Source organism: Ovis aries, chromosome 1 (genome assembly GCF_016772045.2).
Source record: "Ovis aries strain OAR_USU_Benz2616 breed Rambouillet chromosome 1, ARS-UI_Ramb_v3.0, whole genome shotgun sequence".
Taxonomy (NCBI): domain Eukaryota; kingdom Metazoa; phylum Chordata; class Mammalia; order Artiodactyla; family Bovidae; genus Ovis; species Ovis aries.
In genome coordinates this window covers 251,203,769-251,231,316 of record NC_056054.1, presented here as the reverse complement: position 1 = coordinate 251,231,316, position 27,548 = coordinate 251,203,769, and the positions used below count along the sequence as shown (strand labels likewise).

Below are 27,548 nucleotides of genomic sequence, written 5' to 3'. Positions count from 1 at the left end.
TGGAAAAGGTCAGTTTTCATTCCAATTCCAAAGAAAGGAAATGCAAAAGAATGCTCAAACTACCGCACAATTGCACTTATCTCACATGCTAGAAAAGTAATGCTCAAAATTCTCCAAGCCAGGCTTCAGCAATACGTGAACCGTGAACTCCCTCATGTTCAAGCTGGTTTTAGAAAAGGCAGAGGAACCAGAGATTAAATTGCCAACATCTGCTGGATCATGGAAAAAGCAAGAGAGTTCCAGAAAAACATCTATTTCTGCTTTATTGACTATGCCAAAGCCTTTGACTGTGTGGATCACAATAAACTGTGGAAAATTCTGAAAGAGATGGGAATACCAGACCACCTGACCTGTCTCTTGAGAAATCTGTATGCAGGTCAGGAAGCAACAGTTAGAACTGGACATGGAACAACAGACTGGTTCCAAATAGGAAAAGGAGTAAGTCAAGGCTGTATATTGTCACCCTGCTTATTTAACTTATATGCAGAGTACATCATGAGAAACGCTGGAATGGAAGAAACACAAGCTGGAATCAAGATTGCCAGGAGAAATATCAATAACCTCAGATACGCAGATGACACCACCCTTATGGCAGAAAGTGAAGAGGAGCTAAAAAGCCTCTTGACGAAAGTGATAGAGAGTGAAAAAGTTGGCTTAAGGCTCAATATTCAGAAAACGAAGATCATGGCATCCAGTCCCATCACTTCATGGCAAATAGATGGGGAAACAGTGGAAACACTGTCAGACTTTATTTTTGGGGGCTCCAAAATCACTGCAGATGGTGACTGCAGCCATGAAATTAAAAGACGCTTACTCCTTGGAAGAAAAGTTATGACCAACCTAGATAGTATATTCAAAAGCAGAGACATTACTTTGCCGACTAAGGTCCGTCTAGTCAAGGCTATGATTTTTCCTGTGGTCATGTATGGGTGTGAGAGTTGGACTGTGAAGAAGGCTGAGCACTGAAGAATTGATGCTTTTGAACTGTGGTATTGGAGAAGACTCCTGACAGTCCCTTGGACTGCAAGGAGATCCAACTAGTCCATTCTGAAGGAGATCAACCCTGGGATTTCTTTGGAGGGAATGATGCTAAAGCTGAAACTCCAGTACTTTGGCCACCTCATGAGAAGAGTTGACTCATTGGAAAAGACTCTGATGCTGGGAGGGATTGGGGGCAGGAGGAGAAGGGGACGACAGAGGATGAGATGGCTGGATGGCATCACTGACTTGATGGACGTGAGTCTCAGTGAACTCCGGGAGATGGTGATGAACAGGGAAACCTGGCATGCTGCGATTCATGCGGTTGCAAAGAGTCGGACACGACTGAGCAACTGAACTGAACTGAACTGTTTCTTCAAGTCTTCATTTCTTCTCAGGTCAGGTAAAACTTAAACAAATTTATACTTTTTTCATGTTAATCTGTCTTTGTCAGTTTAATTTTCAGGCCCAGCCAGAGAGCCCCAGAGGATTGTAAAGTTTTCCTCCTCTGCACTTTCTCCTCTGACTTTTTGTCCACCTTATATATTCCTCTTTTCAGCTGCTCCTTAACCAATTTTCTTATCTCAGTTAATGTTCCAACAACTACTTCGTTATTCAGGACTAAAAATTAGTCCTGATTAAGCTTATTTTTGTATCTCTTTGAGTGTTAATCTTTTCCCCCTCAACTGCCTATACCCCTAATCCATCCTCAATTCATCATCAAGAGTGATCACCAAGTTCTACCTCCAATATTCCAAATACTTCTTACCACCTCCACTCCTGCCACCTTTGACCATGTCACCACCTCTTGTCCAAACTCGTACAATAGCAACTCTCACACCATTTTACCTTTGGTACCTACACTATAGGGGCTCCCCTGTTGGCTCAGATGGTAAAGAATCTGCCTGTAATACAGGAGACCTGGGTTCAATCCCTGAGTCAGGAAGATCCCCTGGAGAAGGGAATGGCTACCCATTCCAGCACTCTTGCCTGGAAAACCCCCATGGACAGAGGAGCCTGGTGGGCTACAGTTCATGTGGTCACAAAGAGTTGGACACAACTGAGCGACTAACACATTTTCACCTGTACTATATCAAAACTGTCTTATTTTTTCATTGCCCTTTACATAAGATTCATGAGAACAGGAACCTTTCTTTTTGGTTTACCACTGTAATTTCAGTATCTAGAATGCCAAACAGATAGGAAGAGGTACTATAAGTACCTAAAATGTTAAGCAATAATAGCAGGAAGGGAAAAAATATTAATTGAACCTTTCTGAACCTTCCATTTCTCTTTTTTAGTTTTCCTTCCCTATCTTAACTCAATATGTAATTCCTGGATGGCCAGAATACTTGCCTTTCACTGCAGCATGTGTTACCATAAAGAAAATGTAGCTATCACTGAAAACTGAATCAACATAGGCTAATAGAACTGATTTAATACATCTAATGCATATATTAACTCATATCATTTTTAAAATATTTCATCCCCATGCTCACCACACTACTTCAAGTCTCATTCCCTTGAATCAAAGAGTAGACATAGCTAATTTTCAGAAAATACTATCACTATTTGAGGACCAATCTGCTGAAATTCCTGTGAGTATGTGCTTTTCAAAGTCATAAAAGAGAAGTAGTGGATATGAATGGCTCACTGCTTTCATTCTGATACTTTAAGCTTTAAAATATGATAAGGCTATGTATTATTCAGGTCATCACTACCACCAACAAAAATTTGGGCCTTGTTGCCTCTAATTTCAATGATTCTCCTGCAATTTCTCCATGACTTCCAAAGTCAACTAATTAAAATCTTTGCCTTTTATATCACAAAATTACCTTTTCCTTGTTCTTATTTAAGATGAATATATAGCCAAATCTATCACAGTAGAAACTTTTTAAACTGTGGAACCAGAAATATCCCTTTTTAAAGTCTTTTCCACAAACCTCCCACCCCCCACCCCTTGGCCCTGCCCATCAACCTGGTAATTTTAAGCCACAGCCACTATCAGGTAAGTTGACAGGTTAGTAAAAATAAATAATAAGATATAAAATCCTAATAAATTTGTAACTATGGTAAAATATAATTACTTGATGTTTTTCTTAAGGGCTTTCTCCAGTTTCTTCACTTGTTGTTTATAAAGTCTTAATTCATGCTGTGTGGGCCTGTAGAAAATAAATCATGTTGAACACATTCAATTTACTTAATAAAACTATAAAGATATTTAATAATAATAAAGTATACTCTATTACTTGTCATAAATATGCTTAAAAATTCTTAAAATTTTTCATAACTGCTAATGAGGTATTTATTGGCCACTGGATTTCTTCTTCTGTGTATCCCCTATTCAAAACTTTCTACCCACTTTTATTGTTATTAACCTATTACTTGCTTTTATAGTGAATTATCTCAAATGCACAAACAAGAATAGAGTAAAACAAATAGTGGTGTGTCCATGCCTCAGGCTTTATCAAAGCTGAATAGTAATCTGTTTAAAATCTTTTAACTAAAACCTTATACGGCTACTTCAAACTCAGTGTCCCTAATTATTGCCATCGCTCTCTCCTTCCCATACCATGGGCTTCCCTGGTGGCTCAGCTGGTAAAGAATCCACCAGCAATGCAGGAGACCCCAGTTTGATTCCTGGGTTGGGAAGATCTGCTGGAGAAGGGATAGGCTACCCATTCCAGTATTCTAGGGCTTCCCTTGTGGTTTAAATGGTAAAAAATCTGCCTGTAATAAGGGAGACCTGGGTTTGATCCCTAGTTTGAGAAGATGTCCTGGAGAAGGGAACAGCTACCAACTCCAATATTCTGGTCTGGAGAATTCCATGGACTGTATAGTCCATGAGGTCACAAAGAGTCAGACACGACCGAGGAACTTTCACTTTCACTTTTCACTGCCCATACGACAGGTGGGCAGCTCAAATTCATTGTTCATTATTCCCATGCATGTTTTACCAATTTTCCCCTCATATTTATATAACCATAAATTTACACATTACTATGTGGCAGGCTTTTAAACCTTACAGAAATGGTTTTGATCATAGGTATCAGTTTCCTCTCCATTAAAGTATAAGCTTTACAAAACAAGATATTTGTTTTGTTCGTTATATACGATATCAGAACTTAGGACCATGTCTAACTTACAATAGGTATCCAACAATATTTAATGAAAAGTCTCAACATTGTACATTCATTATTACTTTCTGTCAACATGTAGAGTGCCTTCCTTCTGTGGTAGTATGCTTGTATATAAATAAACCTTTCTGTTGTATGCCATTTAAACTTTAAAATTTTTCTCCTTTCCCACAACACATGTATATGATGAAATAAGACATTCTAAAGTAATTTGGAAAAAAATTAAAAATAATTTGTGAAACGGAAACTTACTGGCATAGGCTAAATCTATTCTGAGTTCCTAGCCAGTTTTATCTTCTTCCTATTTTCTCACTCCCCTTGCTTACACACATATTTTTGTTCTTTCTATCATATGAGAGGCTAATGACTAAAATGAGTATACAAATATGAGGTCCCCAACATTAGTTTTAGAGTAAAGGGGATAGGATGACTGATTTAACATTCAAAATTCCACTATTTGCTTAAATAAAAGTTAAATAAAAACGACAAGTTTCTCTCACCTGGTTTCCAAATCTTTTTGAAGATTGAGCTTTTCACTTAAAAGTATGTCTATCTTAGTTTTTGACTCCTTGAGTTGATTCTGTAATGACTGCAACATAGTGAATAAACAGTTAACTTTCCTAAGAAATTAGATTATTATTTTACTTTATTAAAAAGTATTTATCAATCATATAGTCCTCCATACCATTAGAAGGCCGTTGTAAGTGGGTGAAGCACTCAGGCTTCTATAATCTTCTTCTTCTGACTGACTTTCATCTTCTTTATATAGTCTATGAAAAAATACATGTAGTGTATTTATGAAAAAATTATCTCCAAAGGAAAAAAAAATCTAGTTAACAAAAATTAAATCAATACAATAAGGGCTTGATAACCTCAACATAAACTAAAACTTAAACCAAATTTCCTACTTATCCTTACAGAAAATTGTATTAGAACATACTACTTATTAACTAGTACTACAGTATACATTTGTTCACTAATGCCTTAACTGGAATTTAAGATCCACGCAAACCAGAAGTTTGTCTTGTTCACCACTGTATCTCACTGCCCAGAATAGAGGGCTTAAGAAGGGGTAGAAAAACACCTGTTGAATGAAAAAAGAATATTGTTTTCTCCTTCCAGTACTTTTAGATCACAAAAAACTATATCAAAAAAATACAGAGTATAAGTGAACAAGGCCACAAGTTTAGTGGCCCTGATTAAGTCTTGACATCTTCATTAATGAGTTGTATTATTTGGGTAAGTCAGTCTCTCAGAATTTTTCTTCTCATCTGTAGAACAGAGATAATTTCTATCACATCTACCTCACAAAATTGGTTTTAAAAGTAAATAAAAGACATCAAAACATTGCATGAGCTACACAGTACTAGCAAATCAGTATTAATGTTTTTAAAACCGATAACACTAATACTGGGCTGTCCGGGACGGTAAACACTAGGTACATACAGGCAATGAGTGCTTGAAATATGGCTAGTACAACTATCCATTTTAATTCTATTTCATTTTAATTAAAATTTTAAGGGTGAAGCAGTGTAAAATATCCTTCTGTTAAACACAACTTTATTGTTTAGGACTACCTTCCACTTTGATGCATCACGTTAAGGTATTAATGTTGTGGCCTGGGTTGTACAGAGTGTGTGTGTGGTTTGTAGTACCATATATTAATACAAACTCACCACCAGTCTAGTGAGGATCAATGGATTGATTCAATCAGAATGATACCAATATAACACTGTTTGTTCTGATACTATATTTATGGAGATAGCTATATAATCATAATTGATATATTTATCATTTTAATTATAAGAACTAAGGCTTTTAAAAATTACAGACAGATTTTTTTAAAAAATCAAGTGGAGATGAAAACATCTGAGAGAGTAAAATAACTGAAACAGTAAACAAAAGAGACTGAAAGAATGTCACAAATTTCCTGATGAAGAACAAACTGGAAAAGCTGTTGGTTCAGAAGAGATGAAAGAAAAATTAAAAAACTGATAAACAGGACTTCATGAAAAGTAAAACAATTCTGAGCTTCAAAGGACATCATTAAGGGGGAAAAAAAAGAAAATTTACAGAATGGGGTAAAATATTTGCAAACCTGATAAAGAACTTGTATCCACAATTAATAAACAACTCATAATTTGACAAAAAGACAAAAAAACTCAATTTAAAAATGAGCAAAGGACATCAGTAGGCATTTCCCCAAAATGCCTATTGTAAACATATAAATGGACAGTAAACATAAAAGACACTATCATTAGTTCTTTGAGCTATCACTTTTCGATATTCATAAAGTTGTGTCACTATCTCCACAATCAATTTTATTTATATTCTGGCCATGCCATGGAGCACATGGGATTTTATTTCCCCAAGCAAGGATCAAATCCATGCACCCTTTATTAGAAGCAGGAGTCTTAACCACTGGAGCACCAGGGAAGTCCCTCCACAATCAATTTTAGAACATGTTCACCACCCATGGAGAAATACCATCCCATTAGCAATTACTTTCCCCTTACTCTCTACCCTGAGTCCTACTCCACTACAATCCAGTTCCTAGGCAACTACTCATCTACTTTCTTTTTTTATGGATTGCATATTCTGGACATTTCATGTAAATGGAATTGCATATTTTGTGATGTTGGGCTGCAGGGAAAGAGGGGCTCAGGGCAGAGAGTGACTAATGGGTATGGCGTTTTCTGCTTCTCAGTGGATGACGTCCATGTTCTAAAATTGATTACAGAGATGGTGACACAATTTGTGAATATTCTAAAACTACTCAATCATATATTTTAAAACAGTGAATTTTATGGCATGTGAATTCTCAATAAAGTTATTTTTAAAAGTTGTTAAATAAAAAATGTTTTAGGATAATAAAGTAGATAAGGATTGGAAAGTATTTTCAGCAAATACATAATAGATACATTAAGACAATTCCTCTCAACAGTCAAAAGAGAATCTAAGTCACCAAAATCAAAACTAACCACACAAAAACACTTCTAAAATAAGTTTTTAGCAAAATCTGAGCTTATAACTTTGGCCAGTAACAAAACATTTTGAGGTCTTACACAAAAATAGAAACTATTCTTACATGAAATACATTATTTTCTATGAAAATTTTGCTGCAAAATTATGAGAAGATAACTAAAACATTTTTATAAGAAAAAGGAAAGATCTTCAATTAAGCTCACAAACAACTGCCTGGAGAATATAAGACCTTTCTTATAATACCAAAGAGCAACTGATTTAATTTTTAAAATTACATTTTTAGATGAATCAAATGCTCAATTAACACTGTGGGGATGTTCTGTCATCAGAGGACCTCCAGATTTATTAAGAAATGTTGACAACTGGAAGCTTTAAAAAAAAAAATCTGGGAGGGGGGTTCATGTTTGGGAATGCATGTAAGAATTAAAGATTTTAAAATTTAAAAAATTAAAAAAAAATATATAAACCAAAAAAAAAAAAAAAAAAATCTGATTTATGGCACATCTTTGAATTTTACATATCTATCAAAGAAGAATTTCACCAAGACATGAAACCACCTTTTTCATTTTTCCACAACAGAAGGTAGTTCTGTAACATCAGAAATTTAGATTTACTAGGATTTTTTAAAAACTGCTTTTGCAGTCTTATTGCTTTGCTATACTGTATAAGACATATTGGAAATCTGCTAGTTTTTTGAAACAGACTGTGAATGTCATGAATTCAGTTGTTAAAATTATACAGCACATATATAAATGTGATGCCAGTTTGTAGGACCATTGAAACAAACAGAAAACAATGACTTTAACCATCTTTTGTGTTTTTTGTCAATGCTTATTGGTTGAGTCATGGAAAAGTTACAAAGACTAACTATACTGTTAACCTGAATTCAAAATTTTCTTGGAAAAAAAAGTACTTGCCAAATGCTCAAACACAAAAAATAGCGTGGTGGTGGTTTAGTCACTAAGTCGTGTCCGACTCAAGTGACCCATGGACTGCAGCCCACCAAGCTCCTCTGTCCGTGGGATTTTCCAGGCAATAATGGAGTGCTTTGCCATTTCCTTCTCCAGGGAATCTTCCCGACTGAGGGATCAAACCTGGGTGTCCTGCACCGCAGGCAGACTCTTTACCAACTGAGCTACCAGGGAAGCCTACTCACTCGTATCATTCTATATACGAGTAAGCAAAATTTGAAGCTCCAAAGAAAAAAAGGCATGTCTGTGTCTAGCTAATAGGTTATGAGAATTTATACTGAAATGAAACTTTATAATACAAACCAATATTGACTTCATACATGTTTTTCTAATATTAATAATATGATTTTAGTTGCTACTGATAGATTTAGAGTTGCTTTTCAATTTTGCAGCATCCTTCTGAATTAAATAGCAGTGAATTTAAGTTGGGTATAGTTTTTAATCATTAATTCAGTCAAACCAATTATTCTAAAAAAGATGAGTCAGTTGTATAAATGTAGATGTAAATATTAAAGGAAAAAATTTTTGTACTTGACTTAGTTGCTAGAGAACTTTCAGGTATGTGTAGAACAATCTGGGTATATAAGTCTATTTTTGAGATAGACATCATGAAATCTAAATACAGATCAAATACCTCTGATGAAAATTTAGTGTTTGAATTGAGGTGTGCTATAACACCAAATTTCAATGGCTCAGAATGAAAAAAAAAAGTGAAATATCAATGATATCACTGATGACATGCTGAAATGGCAATATTTCAGATATTAAATAGATGAAAATGTATTTCAATGGTTTCTTTTTACTTGTTAACTTGGCTACATGAAAAATGCAAAATTATACATGTGGTTTTCATTACATTTCTATTCGAGACAGCTGTACTAACATATCTCTCAGACCTTCTAAAACATGCTAGTCTTTAACAAATGACCATGACCAAATAAGGATACTGGGTAGCTTCTATATAAAAAGTACTGAGACAGATGTATGGAGAAGGATAAACGGCAACCCACTCCAGTATTCTTGCCTGGATCATCCCATGGACAGAGGAGCCTAGCAGGCTACAGTCCATGGGGTCACAAGAGTCAGACATGACTTAGCGACTAAACAACAACAAGATAGATTATATAAAGTATTTAAATTTATTAGGTGAGGAACATTTAGAAACATTTAGAGGAGTTATTTAAATTTGCTCAAAGTCTCTCAAATAGTAAGCAGTACTGATGAGATTCAAACTGAAATCTCTCTGGCTTCAAAGCCTGTGTACTCAAGATCATTTTCTATGTGAAGTCACTCAGTCGTGTCTGACCTCTTTGCGACCCCATGGACTGTAGCCTACCGTGCTCCTCCGTCTGTTGGATTCTCCAGGCAAGAATACTGGAATGGGTTGCCATTTCCTTCTCCAGGAGATCTTCCCAACCCAGGGATAGAACCCAGGTATCCCACATTGCAGGCAGACACTTTATCATTTGAGCCACCAGGGAAGCTGAGCCACCAGGAAACTAAAATACTGCCATTATGGCTATCTTGTTCTCTCAAGAGAAACCTAACACATATATATAGTAGAGGAGACCAATTTTAAATTTATGCAGACCTAAAAGGAAATGAGCTTCAGTAAAGAATCATCACTTTATTTTCCTACAGTCCTTTATTTACATTGACAGATTTTGCATTTTTTTTGAAGTCAAAACATAATTTTAAACATCTACAATTCTCATTTGGACATGGGATCCTCACAGCCAAATTCCTCCCACCCTTTCTCCAATGGCTTCCAGAACCCCCAGGAAGGACCCAGTGTTGAACATTATGCTTCTTGGGGGTAGAGAGAAAAAGCAAAACTAGAGAAATCTTGTATTTTATTTTCTTCCCTAATCCAAATTATGTTCAATCAGAGGTGAACCTCAAAGTTACCTGCTTCCATTTTGCAACACCACTTAAAAATTTTCTATCTAAAGAGAAGGATGGAATTAGACAAGGAGACTTTATTTTACTAATTCATTATAGAGCTATTTTCCCTGGGGTAACTTTTCAAATGTTTCTAACATCTCAGAAGAAACTCAATCTGAATCTTGTAGTTGTTATTCCTATGTTACTTTTCTTGGTTCTTTAATCCTATCTACCAAGCCAGGGAAATACTAATAGAAAAAGCTAGCAATATATTCCATGTAATCTATGTTGATATATTAAAGAAAAATAGGTAAAGTAACAGAGCTGAGAACCAATCATTTTAAAACTTACTTTTCCTCTGTTTCAGAAATTGTAGCATGTTTGGTGTTCTAAGACTTCCAACTGCTTAATAACTTGCATTCAAATTTCTGCTGCCTTGATTGCGGCTTCCTCTGCTTTCCCCGAGTTTTCTCATGTATGGTGGCAGAACGGAAGACCAGTCCATAGTATCCAGAAACTGCCTTTCACAAGCTCTCTGGAGGCCTTCTCAAGCCTGTGCCCTAAAGTAGAGGGTCCAGGTGGTGTGCCATAGGTGTGCTGTGCCAAGATATTACAAATATGCCAAGCACTCAAGACAACTGGCCAGATTTTCTTGAGCCAATTACCCCAGTGTGGTATACAAACACCACTTTCTGTGCTACAAGATGAGAAAAACTTTGGACAACATTGCCTTTAAAAAAGGGTGTTAAGCAGAGTGCTTCTACCTCTGCAAGAGGCCCATGTCCCATCTGTCTTCTTCCTTTGTCTTGCTCCCTTAGCTCTACAGGTATATACATCCTTCTCCTGTGCCTCCTATTTATCCCACATAGACCTCCAAATCATAACCCATCTTCCTTCATTTTCTCTTCTCTTTCACTTCTTTCAAGTAATATAATACTTGTCAGCTAATTCTTACACCCTCTTTTTAAGAGTTCGCCTGCTTCTTCAGGTGATCCTAATATCCTACTAGTAGATCTCAAAATCCACCTTGAAGCTGCTACAATCTCTCTATCAAGTTATTTACTCTTAGAAGAGACTTAAGTTTTGTTCACTCAATGAACTATGAAAAATCCTCTCCTTAGGACAGACTCTTCAACACTGCAAAGTATAAATGACTTCTACTTTTTCATCTGTGAGAATATTGTGTATAACGCAGTCCCTATTTTCTTCCTATATCTTTTCTCCCTTAAGAGCTGACTCATTTGAAAAGACCCTGATGCTGGGAAAGATTGAGGGCAGGAGAAGGGGACAACGGAGGATGAGATGGTTGGATGGCATCTCCGACTCAATGGACATGGATTTGGGTGGACTCTGGGAGTCGGTGACGGACAGGGAGGCCTGGCATGCTGCAATTCATGGGTTCGCAAAGAGTCAGATATGACTGAGCGACTGAACTGAACTGGGAGACATTCAATCCAAGTATCTGACCTAGGCATAATTTGTACAAGCCAAAGTACTTCACTTTAGTTAGTCCATGATGATGGGATTGTTAAGCAAAAAAGTAATTCTTTTCCCTCAAGATTTCATTCCTCAATCCCAGATGTTCACTATAAACTCACAACAACCAAATTCAACAATACCTGCAACAGCCTCAATCCTTTTATTATATTTAGTTAGAGGACCCCAGTTTACATAACTTCAGAGGCAATCTCTCACACCACATTCCACCTGAGACATTTCAAAGATGGCTACACTAAATCTTCTCTACTCTTACTTCAAATCTCAAATGCTCTCTTCATCAACTAGACTGGGGGTCAGCAATCTGCTGCCTGTGGGCCACAGCCAGCAGGTTTTTAAAATAATGTTTTATGGAACATGGACATGTCAATTCATTTACTTACTGTCTATGGCTGATTTCATCCTGTAACAGAGTTGAGCAGTTGTGAGAGTCTATACAGATCAAAATGCCTAAAATATAGTCTGGCCCTTTACAGGAAAAAAGTCATCCAACTCCTGAATCTACATTAGAATTTACTAAAGATATAGAGTAAAGGTTGCAGATAATATTCAGTCTGGACCATATAATATTTTGAAGGGCACTCAGTTTTAATTGCAAACATTGAAAATCTGATTTCATTTATAAACCTAACCGTCTAACTTCTCAAAAAAGCAGATTTAGCCACAGTAGGCTCACATTACTGCATGGCATCAACTGGCTAGAGTATATAATAAATGGCCCCTTAAAGACAGCTCCCCAGTTTGGCACAGTTCCCACCTAACCTGCTTTACTCATTTTTTATTTTCTGTGAGCATACCAATCTATAACCTCTCAAGCTACGAAATTCTTCATTTTGCTTCTCTTCACTCTGACATACTGTGACTGTTCATTTTAGTGTGAACTTGGCTAGACTATGATGCCCCGATACTTGGTTAAACACCAGTCTAAACACTGCTGTGAGGTTATTTTTTAGATGTGGCAAACATTTAAATCAATAGACTTTGAATAAAGCAGATTACTCTTCACAATGTGGGTGAGCCCTGTGCAATTAGTTAAAGACCTTAGAAGAAAAGACTAAAAACTCCAAGAAGGGAGGTATTCTGCCTCCAGATTGCCTTCAGCCTCAACACTGCAACATCAACTCTTCCCTGGGTCTCCAGCTTGCATGCCAGCCTCACAGATTTCAGACTTGCCAGCTTCACAATCACATGAACCTATTTCTTTAAGACAATTCACTCTCTGTATATGAGTGTACATTCTACTGGTTCTGTTTCTTGCTAGAACCCTAGTATACATACTTACAACCCCATCACCCAGGTTTTCTGTATCAAAGGAAACAGTATCTTCCTTCTTTCCAAGGCCAATGATGTCTTGTTCATTTATAGCTTACTCTTGGTCCTCCATGGGAATGACTGCTCTCCATACTACCTCTATCTATGAATATATCAACAAATCCCTTAAAGTTCAGAGAAACTGGCTTAATTATACTGCCATTAAAAAGCTTATCCTTTTACATCTATGAACTTTTGTTCATAGCATATTCGCAGCTTTTTTTTTTTTTTTGCCTTTCTGCTTTCCTAAATTGTACTTATTCAAGCGCAAGCACAACCCCCATCTGTTTTTTAATGGCTTCCCTGGTTACTCCATCCAAAACCAATTTGTTCCTGTTATTAACTCCTGTATTACTGACCGACTGCACACTTTTTAGTAATTACTTTTATTGCAACATTATATATTAGGGTCTTAAGTCTCACATTATTTTTCTTAACTATTAATGTGTTTACGTTTAATCTCCTTTACTAGACTGCAAACTCCTAGGAGGTAAGAATCATGTTCAAAACATTTTCCTATCTCTACAGAATCTAACACCATGTCTACCATCTTAAAACACAGCTTCATTTGAAAGAGAAGTTCCCTGAAGTTATTTGATGTTTATCTATTTTATCTGTTCAGATAAAAACAGAACATGGCAGAAAGTAGGTGCTTAAATAAATATTTGTTTAAAGAACTGTTCCATTTATAAACAGTGAAACAAAATAGCCTTTATATTAAAGGTCTTAGATATTTATATTAAAGTACTTTAGATTATTTGGCCTTAGATATCTTTCAGCAATTTTTGATTAGTCAAAGACCATCATTTAAAATTTTACCCTTACTGCTTTAATCAGAGGTGAAAACTGTGCTTTATTTATATACTTGATTTTGCACTATAATGTTTTATCTTTATCTCATAAATCTGCATACTAATTAATTAGGCTGTACTTTGGCAGGAAGCTAATCCTACACACTGTGTTGATAGACTCAGTAACTATCTAGTGGCTAGATGACATCAGCAGAACAAATCACAATACCTCAACAAAATAAAAATACTATTTCTTCTGTGACCAATACTTAGTGATGATTAAATATACATATTTTAATATAAATGAAACAATGGATTTTAACATAAGTGGTAAAGTACAGTCTTAAAGATTCTTTATAAAAAGAATTTATAGTTACATATTAGGTAAATTATACACATATCCATAGATTTTCAAAGCATATTTTATGTTTCAAAAGGCCATAAAAACTTTTGTTGTAATTCATAACTTGACAATTACTTTTAAAATTGTAATATACGACAAGTCATACCTTTGTTTATGAAATTTTCTAATTTTAGATTCATAGTAATCAATAAGGCAAAGCAACCTAGAAAACAGATGAGTTATTTTTAAAATGTGGTATTGGAACATTTACTATTGTCTCTATTCAATTTCAAATTATAGTGATAAATATCTGCAAATTCATAAAAAATGTAAGTGATTTTTGCCAGAAGTATCCCACTATGCCATATATTTTAATTTTAATGTATACATTTTTAAATAACCACAGACATTAAATCTCAACATATTAAATGTATATTCTCCTTGATCAAACAGGTCTACCTTTAACAATCACTCCCACAGAAACATTTGCCCAAGGCTATCACTTAAGATGAACAAAGTTGTCCAATTCATTATGAGTGAAAACTCAGACACAATCTAAACATTCTTCAAGGGAAAAGTTAAATAATGGCACATCCATATTATAGAAAATGAGGAGGCATTAGAAGAGATAATGTAAATTTGTAGGAAAAAATTAATGTTGCATAGCCAAATATATAACTATTTTTTAAAGAAAGTAGGTGTATATGAGTCTATGTACTGAAAATGAACTATATGACTTCTTAACTGAGGGATAATACTACCCAAACTGGGGGATGGTACTGGTTGTCACACTGAATAGTTGGGGAGGGAGCAAAGATGCTTAAAAGTTCATTAATGAACAAATGAATGCTCATCATACCCTATAATGAAGAATGGTCCCACCTAAAAAGTCAACAGCACTATTGCTGTGAAACACGAGGAAGAACATAAACTAAACTGTTGAAAGTGGTTACCTCCAGGATATGGAATTAGGAGAAGTAAGCAGGTTTATAATATATTACTTTATATACTTTTATATTGTTTGAATGTTTGTAGGCATGCAGTGCTTTTCTAATTAAAAAAAATCCTCAAAGAAAAATAAAATAACACTACACTTTCACATACTATTCTTTTTAAAGCAAGAATTTTTAGTATTTCACTCTTGTACTTATCCATCTCCTTTTTTCAGAACTAATTCAACCAGTTGTGCTTTTAACATCGTAACTTTTTGAATTATTCTTTCCCTTCAACTTTCCCCATCCCAACACATATCAGCTTTCATATTATTCTGCAAATCTGCTTTAATTTCCTTCATATACTTTACAAACCCTCTCACCTCCCTCCTTCCCCAATGCTATTATCCCATTTCTATTTTTCCTACATGATAAACTTCATTCATTCTGAATGACTATTACCTCTACCGTCAATAAACTTTTAAGGAAGACTTACTATGTGTCAAACTAGCAGCTGAGCAAATTACAGTAGGAAGACAAACATAAACCAATGAAGTGGCATATAAAACTCCTCACCACCCTCTCCTTCAAACATTCTTGTTCCTCAGTTAGCCTGACACCCAAACGTAACTTCTCTTCTGCCTTTTCTTTCTCTGTCTAAACTTTAAAGCTCTATGGAGTTGGGCCTTTCTAACTATAGGCCTGATGGGGCTTCCCCGGTAGCTCAGAAGTAAAGAATCCATCTGCAATGCAGGAGATGTGGGTTTGATCCCTGGGTTAGGAAGATCCCCTGGAGAAGGAAACTGTAACCCACCCCAGTGTTCTTGCCTAGGAAATCCCATGGACAGAGGAAACTAGAGGGCGGCGGGGTCGCAAAGAATCAGACAAAACTTAGCAACTAAACAACAGGCATGATATCTCTATGTGGCTGACAGAAGATATCTAAGTACATGTTTGTAGATAAATCCATACTCCTCCTGTCCCTTTCCCCAAATCTAGCTTGAAATCTGGCTATCTTTGACTTCTCTCCTTCTTTCAACATCTACAGTCAATTGGTATAGACAATTCCTGTCCATCTCTGCAGTATCTCTTCTTTCTTTTTAGATCTGTGTTATTTCCCAACTAGACTATTACAATTGATCATTAACTGCTTACTCAAAAAAATTAAAATTAAGGAACTGATCACTGCTCTTACCTTCCCTGTAACAAACCATACAGGACAACCAGACAGTCCCTACCCAATAGGAAAGGTGCTTTTTCTTAATGGAAGAACTCCAGCAAGAAAAAAAGAGAGAAAGGGATAGCAGAATTGAAAACAAGAGAAACCATCAGATGAGAAGAGAATGGGAAATTTATAGAAGGATCAGATTGTTGCTATTTAAACCCCTGAACAATCTTAGCATCCCTGAGAAGCTCTACTAAACATATATGTTATTATTAGAAGAATAAATTATCACCTATGAAATATGTCACCAAAAATACTTGCATCTGAATTTAGATTTAACTTCCAGTGTAGAGGGAATACAGGAGACAGAAGAATAAATTAAAAGACATAATAAGGAAGCAAATAGACAAATCTAGCATGTACCTCTCCAGGACAACCAACTGTTTTCTTCAACAAGTTAATGACTTTAAAACAAACCAAAAAAAGGGCAGAGAAGAGGAAGATTCCACCAGTTTAACAGATAAAACCATACCCAAGATGAAATCTATTTTTTAATAAATGAAGAGTCTAGCTACATATCAATTTATGTAGCAAACATTACTGTTTATCCAAGACGGTATGAGGAACTCTTTTGCAGAGATAGGAAAACACCCTATTTTGAGTGATAATGCGTTCTTCTTCTTCCTGTGTTAACCTATAGATATCCTTCTGCAAAGCAGCAATAGTCTCTTGTTGCTCCATTCGTTTTTTCTTATAATGTTCACATTTTGCCTGTAAGAAATTTTTCAAAAAATGAATTACAATATGTACATCTAAGACATGCTGTTCTAACAATATTGTAGAAAAAGCTATCCTAAAATTTTCTATGAAGCTGTCTCATTCAAGAACTTCAGTAGGGAGGCTGTTTTTAAATGGGTACAAGGTCCAAGAACAATGATACATCATAAATGCAAAAACTGTAACAAGTAAAATCAGCATAAAATGGGGAAAATATTATTTATACTCACATGCATTTAAGGATACATAATAAGTAAAAGAACTCAATCTTTGTAAGACTAAGTTTATATACAGGTTTAGATGAAAATGATAATCAGGAAGGGGCCAATATTAAAGATGCTGAAAAGAATCAAGAATTAAAATTAAGATTCTTAAATGATCAATGATAATTCAGGATTTCACATGGTTTAATTAACTTAGGCATTCATGTAATGTGGGAGACTGCAAACTCAGCATAATCAGGAATTTGTTAAGAAATAATACATACCCCCAAGATTTATGCAAGGGAATGTAAATTGTGAATACTCTCTTGTCTTCAGTGAAATATCACTGGCCTGGTTTTCCTAAAAGACGCTGATGCTGGGAAAGACTGAAGGCAGGAGGAGAAGGAGACGAGAGAGGACGAGATGGTTGGATGGCATTACCAACTCAATGGACATGAGTTTGAGTAAGCTCCAGAAGATGGTAAAGGACAGGGAAGCCTGGCATGCTGCAGCCCATGGGGTTGCAAAGAGTCAGACACAACTAAGCAAATGAGCAACAATGGCTTCCATCCCTCTAGGTCCTTTGAAAGGTCATTATCAGCAGCACCATCATTATTATTAATACACTTTTTATAAAGTTCAGTGAGAAGCCCTATCCCCATCTATCTGTACAATATTAAGACACTACTTTCAGAAGAGGTGCACATCTAAGCACATGTTTTCCTACCCATAGTGTCAAGTTTGCACAGACTTAGAGACCCTCAGGGGAAAAAAGGAGACTCAGCTTCTGGGTACCATACCATCTCTCAGTAACCACCAGCTATATATACCCAGACTTTATTCTCTGCCTCAGCCCCACCCTGAGCCAGGCAGGAGATCTATAGTCAAGTGACTTAAAACTAGAATGACTGAATTTTTCAAGGTTGCACGATATAAAAGAATCACCTGCATCTCTCCCAAGACATTCTATTAGGTTAGCATTACCCTAGTACCCAAACCAGACAACACAAGCAAAAGAGAACCACAAACTGATATCCCATCATTTAAACAATGATGCAAAAATGCAACAAACTGAGTTTATTAAACCAAATTCTAAGCAGCATATTAAAAGGATTATACACCATTACCAAGTAGGATTATTCCTGGAATGCAGGAATGGTTCAACATATGAAAAAAAAAAAGTAATACACTATATTAACAAAATAAAAGGAAAAAAAAAACCCACACACGATAATCTCAACCAGTGTAGAGAAAGCATTTGACAAGGTCCAATGCCCTTTCATGATAAAAACACTCAAACTAGGAACAGAAGGAAACTACTTCAACATAATAAAAGCCATCTATGAAAACATCATATTCAACATTAAAAGATTGAAACCTTTCCTCTAAGATCAGGAACCATGCAAAGATAATTGCATTCACCATTTCTGTTCTATATAGTACTGGAAGTCCCAGCCAGAGCAATTAAGCAAGAAGAAGAAATAAAGGCTTAAAATTATCTCTTTCCAGATGATATGATCTAAAACACAGAAAACCTTACAGTCCACCAAAAAAACCCAAAAACCCAAAAGAATGAATGAATTCAGAAAGTAACAGAAAACAAAGTCAATGCAAAAAATCAACTTTATGTCTATACGCTAACAAGAAACAATTTAAAAAGAAAATTGAGAAAACAATTCCATGTACAGTAGTATCAAAAAGAATAAAAAAGGAATAAAGCAAGAAGGCAAAAGAATTATACACTGAATATTATACAAGTTGTTGAAGGAAACAGAAGACAGAAATTACTAGGAAAATATCCTGTGTTCAGACTGGAAGACTTAATATTGTTAAGATGTCAATACTATACAAAGTGGTCTACAGATTTAATGCAATCTCTATCAAAATCCCAATGACTTTTTTTGCAGAAATAGAGATGGAAACATATGTTCATCAACAGATGAATGGATTATGATACATATATATATACACACAATCGAATACTACTCAGACTTACAAAAGAATTACATTATGTCATCTACAACAACACGGATGGACTCAGAAATTATCACACTAAAAGAAGCAAAGTCAGAAAAGACAAATATAGTGTGATATCACTTATTTGTGGACTCTAAAATATTATGTAAATGGACTTATTTTAAAAATGGAAACAGACTCAAAGAGAGACAACAAACCAATGGTTACCAAAGGGGCAGGGAGTGAGGAATAAATTGGGAGTTTGGGACTAGCAGATACAGACCACTATATATAAAATAGATACACAACTAGGTTCTACTGTATATCACAGGGAACTATATTCAAAATCTTGTAATAACCTGTAATGAAAAGTATGTATGTACTGAATCAGTTTGCTGGGATTCATCCTAAAGTTCATACCCTTAGGAGATCCCACATAGCCAAATCAATCTTGTTAAAGCTCTCACATTTCCTGATTTCAAAGCCAAAGTAATCAAAACAGTGTGGTACTGGCATTAAAGACATACAGACTAATGGAGTAGAATGAATACCTCAGAGATAATGCTGCTTATGCACAGTCAAATTATTTTCAACAAGCATGCCAAGATCATTCAATGGGAAAAGAATAGGGTCTGTTCAACAAATGATGTTGGGAAAAACTAGGTGTATACATGTAAAAAAATGAATTTTAAATGGATCAAAGTTCTAAAGAGCTAAAACTATAAACTCTTAGAAGAAAACATAAGGCAAAAGCTTCATGACATTGGATTTGACAACCATTTCTTGGTTATGACATCAAAAGCATAATCAGCAAAAGAAAAAACATATAAATTTGACGTTATTAGAATTCAAACTTTTGTGCATTGAAAAACAATAGAATAAAATGCTAACTCACAAAATGAGAAAAAATATTTGCAAATAACATTGGGCTGGCCAAAAAGTTCATTCAGGTTTTGCTGCACCATCTCACAGGAAAACCTGAACAAAACCCAAACAAATTTTTTGGCCAACCCAATACTTCTGATAAGGAGTCAATACTCAGAATAAATAACCCCTACAACTCAACAAAAACATAAGTCTGATTTTAAAATGGGCAAAGGACTTGAATAGACATTTCTTCAAAAAGAGATACACAAATGGCCAATAAGCACATGAAAAGATGCTTAACATCACTAATCATCAGGGAAATGCAAATTAAAACCACAATAAGAAACCATTTCACACCCATTAGGATGGCTACTACTAACAAAAACAAAACAAAAATAGAAAACAAGTGTGGTTAAGAATGTAGAGAAACTGGAAATCTTTTACTTTGACGGTGGGAATGTAAATGGTACAGACACTATGGAAAAAAGTATGGCAGTTCCTCAAAAAATGAAACATAAAATTACCATGCATGTGCCAAGTCACTTCAGTCAGACTCTTTGCGACCCTACAGACTGTAGCCCGCCAGGCTCCTCTATCCATGGGGATTCTCAAGGTGATACTGGAATGGGTTGCCATGCCCTGCCTCCAGGGGATCTTCCTGACTGAGAGATCAAACCCACATCCCTTAAGTCTCCTGCACTGGTAGATGGATTCTTTACCATTAGTGCCACAATACAATCCAACAATCCCCTTCTGGGCACACACCAAAATGAACTGAAAGGAGGGACTGGAACAGATTATTTGTATGTCTATATAAACAGCAGCATTATTCACAAAAACCAAACAATGGAAACAACCCAAGTGTCTAGTGATGAACAGTGTTAGAATGAATAACCGTGAATGAATAAACAAAATATGGTATATACAGGTGATCTTTGAATAATGTAGGGGTTAAGGATGCCAACAATTGGTACCCTCAAAAATTCACATATAACTTATAGGTTGCTCTCAGTATCTAAGGTTCCTCTGCATCCATGGATTCAACACTCATCGTGGAGTTCAGAATCATTTACTACTGAAAACAATCTGCACATAAGTGGACATACAGAGTTCAAACCATGTTCTATAAGAGTCAATTGTACATACAATAGAATATTCAGTTCAGTTGCTCAGTCGTGTCCAACTCTTAGTGACTCCATGGACTGCAGCACGCCAGGCCTCCCTGTCCATCACCAACTCCTGGAGTTTACGCAAACTCATGTCCATTGAGTTGGTGATGCCATCCAACCGTCTCATCCTCTGTCGTCCCCTTCTCCTCCTGCCTTCAATCTTTCCCAGCATCAGGGTCTTTTCCAATGACTCAGTTCTTGGCATCAGGTGGCCAAAGTACTGGAGTTTCAGCTTCAACATCAGACCTTCCAATGAACATTCAGGACTGATCTCCTTTAGGATGGACTCGTTGGATGTCCTTGCAGTCCAAGGGACTCTCAAGAGTCTTCTCTAACATTACACATCAAAAGCATCAATTCTTCAGCACTCAGCTTTCTTTATAGTCCAACTCTCACACCCATACATGACTACTGGAAAAACAGCTTTGGCTAGATGGACCTTTGTTGGCAAAGTAATGTCTCTGCTTTTTAATATGCTGTCTAGGTTGGTCATAACTTTTCTTCCAAGGAATAAGTGTCTTAATTTCATGGCTGCAGTCACCACCATCTGCAGTGATTCTGGAGCCCAAAAATATAAAGTCTGTCACTGTTTCAACTGTTTCCCCATCTATTTACCATGAAGTGATGGGACCAGATGCCATGGATCTTAGTTTTTTGAATGTTGAGTTTTAAACCAACTTTTTCACTCTTCTCTTTCACTTTCATCAAGAGGCTTTTCAGTTCCTCTTTGCCTTCTGCCATAAGTGTGGTGTCATCTGCATATCTGAGGTTATTGATATTTCTCCCGGCAATCTTGATTCCAGCTTGTGCTTCATCTAGTCCAGCATTTCACATGATATACTCTGCATATAAATTAAATAAGCAGGGTGACCATATACAAACTTGATGTACTCCTTTCCCGATTTGGAACCAATCTGTTGTTCCATGTCCAGTACTGACTGTTGCTTCTTGACCTGCATAGATTTCTCAGGAGGCAGCTAAGGTGGTCTGGTATTCCCATCTCTTTCAAAATTTTCCACAGTTTATTGTGATCCACACAGTGAAAGGCTTTGGTGTAGTCAATAAAGCAGAAGTAGATGTTTTTCTGGAACTCTCTCACTTCTTCGATGAGCCAATGGATGTTGGCAATTTGATCTCTGGTTCCTCTGTGTTTTCTAAATCCAGTTTGAACATCTGGAAGTTCACAGTTCATGTACTGCTGAAGCCTGGCTTGGAGAATTTTGAGCATTACTTTGCTAGCGTGTGAGATGAGTGCAAATGCATGGTAGTTTGAGCATTCTTTGGCATTTCCTTTCTTTGGAATTGGGATTGGAATGAAAACTGACCTTTTCCAGTCCTGTGGCCCCTGCTGAGGATCCAGACTTAAAATTCTGACACATGCTACAACATGGATGAATCTTGAACACATCATGTTAAATAAAATAAGCCAGTCACAAAAGGATAAATACTATAAGACTTCACTTATATGAGGTACCCAGAGTAGTCAAATCAATAGACACAGAAAGTAGAATGATGGCTGCCAGGAGCTGCACGGAGTGAGGAATGGGCAGTTACTATTTAACCAGTATAGAGTTTTAGTTGGGAAGATGAAAAAAAGTCTGCAGATGGATGGTTGAGAATTGTTGTACAACAATGTTAATGTATTAAAAGCCACTGAACTCTACACTTTAAAATGGTAAATTTTATGTTAGGGAAATAATTTGTCACAATAAAAAAAAGAGGGGAAAAAATTAACCGGCAATGAATAATGAGAAACTGAAACAGAAAATACAAACACTTGCAAAACCATCAAAATATTAAATAGTTACGAGAGAAAACTGATGAAACGTGGAAAATCAGTGCACCTCAAATTATTAAACACTGTTGAAAAAAGTTAAGGAAAAACCTAAACAAATGGAGAGATATCACATTCATGGATCAGAACATTCAGTATTGTTAAGATGCCAGTTCACCCCAAATGGAAACACACATACAATAAAATCTCATCAGGCTTTCTTTGTAGAAATCAACAACAGAATTGGAAAATTCACCTGGAAATGTTAAGAATCTCAAATACCCAACACAGATAAGGAAGGACACTACATAATGATCAAGGGATCAATCCAATAAGAAAATTTGAGAATTGTAAATATATATGCACCCAACATAAGAGCACCTCAATATATAAGGCAAATATTAATAGCCATAAAAAGGGAAATCACTAGTAACACAGTAATAGTGGGGGACTTGAACACTCCAGTTATATCAATGGATAGATCATCCAGACAGAAAATCAATAAGGAAATACAAGCTGTAAATGATACATTAGACCAAATGAACTTTATAGTTTTATATTTATAGGGCATTCCATCTGAAAGCAGAATATACTTTCTTCAAGCACATATGGAACATTCTCCAGCACTGATCACATCTTGGACCATAAATTAAGCCTCAGTAAATTTAAGAAAACTGAAATCATATCAAGCATCTTTTCCGACCACAACATTTTATCAATTACAGGTAAAACAGCAACAACAACAATTGTAAAACACACAAATACAATAGATTGTACTGTAGCAAATCAATCTCACCTAACCTCAAGAAACAACCTAACCTGGATTTCCCTGGTGGTACAGTGGATGAGAACCTGACTGCCAATGCAGGGGACATGGGTTTGATCCCTAGTCTGGGAAGATTCCACATGCTGTGGAGAAACTAAGCCTGTGCACCACAACTACTGAGCGCATAGGGTCTGTGAGTCACAACTACTGAGCCCACTTGCAACAACTGAAGTTCATGTGCCTAGAGCCTGTGCGCCACAACAACAGAAACCACCACAGGGAGAAGCCTGTGCTCCACAAGAGAAGCCACCACATGAGAAGCCCGTGCACCATAAAGAAGAGTAGCCCCTGCTTGCCATACCTAGAGAAAGCCCACCTGCAGCAAGGAAGACTAAGTGCAACCAAAAATAAACAAACAAACAGGGACTTCCCTGGTGGTACACTGGATAAGAATCCACTTGCCAATGCAGGGGACACAGATTTGATCCCCGGTCCAGGAAGATGCCACATGCTGCAGAGCAACTAAGTCCATGCACCACAATTATGAGCCCATACTCTAGAACCCACAAGCCACAACTATTGAGAAACATGCTGCAGCTATTGAAGCCCATGTGTCACAATGAAGAACAGTCCCTGCTTGCCACAAACAGAGAAAGCCCACATGCAGCGATGAAGACCCAATGCAACCAAAAATAAATAAATACAACTATTTAAAATAAAACCCTAACCTTATACCTAAGGCGACTAGAGAAAGAACAAAACCCAAAGTTGGTAGAAGGAAAGAAGTCATAAAGATGAGAGCAGAAATAAATGAATTAGAGATGAAGAAAGCAATAGAAAAGATCATTGACAGTAAAAGCTGGTTCTTTGAAAAGATAAAGTTGATAAGCCTTTAGCTAGATTCATCATAAAAAAGGGGGTGGGAGGAAAGCTCAAATTAATAAAATTAGAAATGAAAAAGAAGTTACAACTGATAGCACAGAATTACAAAGGATCATAAGAAACTACTACAAGAAATTATATGCTGATAAAATGGACTATCTGGAAGAAATGCAAAAATTCTTAGAAAGGTACAAACTTTCAAGGCTGAACCAGGAAGAAATAGAAAATATGAACAGACCAACCACAGGTACTGAAATTGAAATTGATTTGAAAACTTCCAATAACAAAAAAATGTCCAGGACCAGATGGTTTCACAGGCAAATTCTATCAAACATTTAGGAAAGAGTGAACATCTATCCTCCTGAAACTTCCAAAAACTGCAGAGGAAGGAAGCTCATTTCACTATTACCCTGAAACCAAAACTAGACAACATACCACCACCAAAAAAAAAAAAAAAAAAAATTACAGGCCAGTATCACTGATGAACAAGATGCAAAATCCTCAAAATACTAGCAAACTCAATCCAACAACACATTAAAAGGATCATACATCATGATTAAGTGAGATTTATCCCAGGGATACAAACATATGCAAACCAGTATGATACAACACATTAACAAACTGAAGAATAAAAACATGATCATCTCAACAGATGCAGAAAAAACTTCTGACAAAATTCAGCACCCATTTATGACAACAAAAAAAAACTCTCCAGAAGGTGGGCATAGAGGGAAACTATCTCAACATAATAAAAGGCCATATACAACAAACCCATAGTTAACATCATTCTCAAGAGAGAAAAACTTAGTTTTTCTAAGATCAGGAACAAGAAAAGGATCTCTACTCTCACCACTTTAATTCACATAGTTTCCCAAGTTCTAGCTACAGCTTTCTGAGAAGAAAAAGAAATAAAAGGAAATCTAATTGAAAAAGAAGAAGTAAAACTATCATTGTTTGCAAATGACATGATACTACACAGAGACAATCCTAAAGATGCTACCAGAAAACTACTAGAGCTCAGTCAATGTGGTAAAGTTGCAGGATACAAAATTAACACACAGAAATTTCTTACATTCCTATACACTAACAACAAAAATCAGAGAAATTAAGGAAATGATTCCATTTACTGTTGCATCAAAAAGAATAAAATACTGAAGAATAAACCTACCTAAGGAGGCAAAAGACCTGTACTCAGAAAACTATAAAATGCTGATGAAAGAGATCAAAGATGGCACAAACAGATGTAGACATATATTATGTTTTTGGATTGAAAGAATATAGTCAAAATGACTATACAATTCAAAGCAATCTACAGATTCAATGCAACACCTATCAAATTACCAATGGCATCCTTCACAGAATTATAACAAAAAATTTTTACAATTTATATGGAAACATAAAAGACCCTGAATAGCCAAAGTAATCTTTAGAAAGAAAAACAGAGCTGGAGGAAATCAGGTTCCCTGACTCACAGTATGGAACTGGCACAAAAACAGAAATATAGATCCATGGGACAGGATATAAAGTCCAGAGATAAACCTATACCCCTATGGTCATTTAATCTATGACAAAGGAGGCAAAAATATACACGGGAGAAAAGACAGTCTTATCAATAAATGGTAATAGGAAAACTGGACTGCTGCATACAAAAGAATGAAATTAGGGGCCTCCCATTCCAGCAGTTAAGACTCTGTGCTCCCAATGCAGGGGCCCAGGTTCAATCCCTGGACAGGGAACTAGATCCCACATGTCACCACTATGACCCGGCACAGCCAAATAAATAAATTATAAATAAAAATAAACACATAAAAAAGATGTGATGAAATTTCAGGGTAAAAATCCATTTTCAGGGAAAGAAATGAAATTAGAACACTAACACCATTTGTTGTTGTTCAGTCGCTAAGCTATGTCCAATTCTTTGCGGCTCCATGGACTGCGGCATACCAGGCTTCCCTGTCCTTCACTAGCTCTGGGATTCTTCTCAAGTTCATGTCCACTGAGTCAGTGATGCTATCTGATCATCTTATCCTCTGCTGCCCTCTTCTCCTTTTGCCTTCAATTTTCCCAGCATTAGGGTCTTTTCCAGTGAGTTGGCGCTTCACATCAGGTGGCCAAAGCACTGGAACTTCAGTTTTACCATCAGTCCTTCCACTGAGTATTCAGGGTTGATTTCCTTTAGGACTGACTGATTTGATCTAATGAACACCATACACAAAAATAAACTTGAAATGGAGTAACGATCTAAATGTAAGGCCGGACGCTATAAAACTCTTAGAGGAAAACAAAGGCAGAACACTTTCTGACATAAATCACATAAGTATCTTTTTTGATTCATCTCCTAGAGTTATGAAAATAAAAACAAAAATAAACAAATTGGACCTAATTAAACTTAATAACTTTTGCCCAGCAAAGGAAATCATAAACCAAAAGACAGCCAAAGGTGTACGTTCAAGCCCTGGTTAGGGAACTAAGATTCCACAAGACATGTGAGATAAAGTATTTGCAAGCCAAGTGACCAAGAAGGGAGTAATTTACAAAGCATATAGCTTATGCAAGCTCAGTATAAAAAAAAAGGAACAACCCAATCAAACAATAGGTGGAAGATCTAAATAGACATTTCTTCAAACACATACAGATAGCAAAAAGCACATGAAAATATGCTTAACATCACTTATTAGAGAAATGCGAATCAAAACTACAATGAGATTACATTTCATACCAATCATAATAACCATCATCACCAAATCTACAAACAATAAATGCCGGAGAGGGTATAGAGAAAAAGGAACCTTCCTATACTGTGGGTGGGAATGCACATTGGTACAACCATTATGGAGAACAGTATGAAGGTTCTTTCAAAAAATACGGAACTATCATATGATCCAGCAATCCCACTCTTGGGCATATATCCAGAGAAAACTACAATTTGAAAAGATACATATACCCCAGTGTTCACTGCAGCACTGTTTACAATAGCCAAGACATGGAAGCAACCTAAATGTCCACTGACAAAGGCATGGATAAAGAAGACGTGGTAGTTACTTATAACGGAATATTACTCAGCCATAAAAAAAAAACATGCCATTTGCAGCAACATTGATCAACCCAGAGATTATCATACTAAGTAAGTCAGACCACAAAAAGACAAATATCATATCAT

The 27,548-nt window shown here is 36.1% G+C and overlaps 1 protein-coding gene across 30 annotated transcripts in view; it reads right to left on the bottom strand.

Annotated features, from left to right (window-relative positions):
- Positions 1 to 27,548, bottom strand: part of CEP70 (centrosomal protein 70) — a 97,831-nt gene that overhangs the window by 26,969 nt on the left and 43,314 nt on the right. For 21 of the 30 annotated variants that reach the window (XM_060395320.1, XM_060395318.1, XM_060395332.1 and 18 more), the window contains 5 exons: positions 16,596 to 16,765; positions 14,064 to 14,120; positions 4,801 to 4,885; positions 4,616 to 4,704; positions 3,066 to 3,140 (listed from right to left, as the gene is read on the bottom strand). In XM_060395320.1, the coding sequence (XP_060251303.1) occupies positions 3,066 to 3,140; positions 4,616 to 4,704; positions 4,801 to 4,885; positions 14,064 to 14,120; positions 16,596 to 16,765 (476 nt within the window). The remainder of the gene's footprint in view (positions 1 to 3,065; positions 3,141 to 4,615; positions 4,705 to 4,800; positions 4,886 to 14,063; positions 14,121 to 16,595; positions 16,766 to 27,548) is intronic. The other 9 variants (XM_060395324.1, XM_060395335.1, XM_060395372.1 and 6 more) reach the window with 1 other exon arrangement.